This window comes from Phytophthora parasitica (genome assembly GCF_000247585.1).
Source record: "Phytophthora parasitica INRA-310 unplaced genomic scaffold supercont2.227, whole genome shotgun sequence".
Lineage (NCBI taxonomy): Eukaryota > Oomycota > Peronosporomycetes > Peronosporales > Peronosporaceae > Phytophthora > Phytophthora nicotianae.
Window position 1 is genome coordinate 4,154 of NW_008649213.1, and position 1,636 is coordinate 5,789.

Sequence of the window (1,636 nt, forward strand, 5' to 3'; positions counted from 1 at the left end):
GCCAGTGCTTGTTGGCCCTCTTGAAGTGGTCCATGCACTTCGCCATATGCCAATCCGAATTCGATTCGATCAGTGAGTACTGCACGGGCTGACAGCGCCCAAACTGGTCCATCACCACAATCGTTAGTAGCTGATAGTTGTACCTGTAGGAAAGTCAAGCCAAATCTGGTAAATACCTAGGAAATCTGTGCTAATGCAAACAATACAGCTTACCGGCTCGTCTTGTGCGTACAGCCCATTTGAATGACCTCTGGGGGCATCAGCGGAGGGTCAGCAGGAACCTGATGAGCTCGGGGGTGCAGACTGTAGATTTCCTTGGTGAGCGGATGACTCTGTGTGTACACTGCTCTCTTCACCATGATGCCCCCATTTGCCGTCCGGCTTCTTAGTAACTTGAGCAACCATCTGAAACGGACAGAAGGTCCGGAGCAAGTTGTGGGATGTCCTTTTCCCGGTCGACCTCTCACGTTCTGACCAACCGTGTGTGCATATAAACTTGCGCTGATACGGCTCCATTTCAGGGGGGGGGGGGGGGGTAAAGGAATCTCGGTGTCAGAAACGCCTTGATACCGGACTTGTGCACGGAGATTTGCGTTCCGCCGTGCAACGTGAACGACCTCCTTAATCACTAGCTTCTGATGTGTGGATGTCATGTATTCTTGTAAATAGGTCTCCAGGTTTGCCCAGGTATCGTGGGCATGTTTGAAGGCTGGCACATGGTACAGATTCTCTCCTTCATCCAATTCACCAGCCAGTCTCTTATTGCCGCGGTGTACCTTTGCTTTGTCTGACGAGCGTGGTCGCTGATCCCCCAAACTCCGGTGTTCTTGTCCTCGCAAGCCCCTTTTTCTTTGTCCTTGCCTCCCTCGCTTTCATCCTCCTCGAAATCCCCCACCTCCTTCGACAATCTGGCCCTCTTCTCCATCATCCGCGTTACTGCCTATAGAACGCGAAAGAGCGGCTCGTGCAGACGCGGCTGATCATGTGCGAGCTGCTGTGGTGTTCGCACGCCTGGCTTCTTCTTGCTCTTCTTCCTGTAGAGCTTGTTCCGCCATCTGCGCCGTGATCATCAACGTCTTGTGTGGCCGCGCCATTGTAGTGCCGAAGAGGTGGTGGGAGTGTGAGCTGTGGCCACTGTGAGGCGTCAAATGAGGCGTAAGCCGGGAACTGCCATATAGCGCGCTCCTTGGAACTGATGGCTCCGAGACCAAAAGCTAAATAACGGTAAGAAAAAAGTCTTATTTACACCTGCTTCTAAACCTGGTTAACACCTGTTCGAAAAAACCTGGTCTAAAAGCTTGCCGTTTGAAATAGCCTGAAATAGGTCGCGTACCTCAGCGTTCTCTGGATTATATATTCAGAGTTTGTACAGAGGTGTGATTCTGTCTCAAAAAAAATCTATTAATGTATTCTCAATACTAAGAAAAAACTCTTTAAAATCATACACGCTAATTGAACAGTATTATACGATGTAACTGTTGTATCAGAGTGGCTCCCGGATAAATTAGTAAAAAAAATGGCGCTATTCACTCCCAAACTATAATGAGAGGCTACTAAGAAAATTGAAGATTCTTATCTTCATAGAAAATGGACCAATCAAACGATTTTCCTTTTCCGGTTTGATTTCCACATTTCC

The 1,636-nt window shown here is 48.7% G+C and overlaps 1 protein-coding gene across 1 annotated transcript; it reads right to left on the reverse strand.

Moving 5' to 3' along the window:
• Positions 1-69: 69 nt before the first annotated feature.
• Positions 70-359, reverse strand: PPTG_19915 (hypothetical protein; the record flags this gene model as incomplete). Its single annotated transcript, XM_008918544.1, has 2 exons — positions 70-103; positions 214-359. The coding sequence occupies 2 exons, from the start codon at positions 357-359 to the stop codon at positions 70-72; spliced, it is 180 nt and encodes a 59-aa protein (XP_008916792.1).
• Between the last annotated feature and the right edge of the window lie 1,277 nt (positions 360-1,636).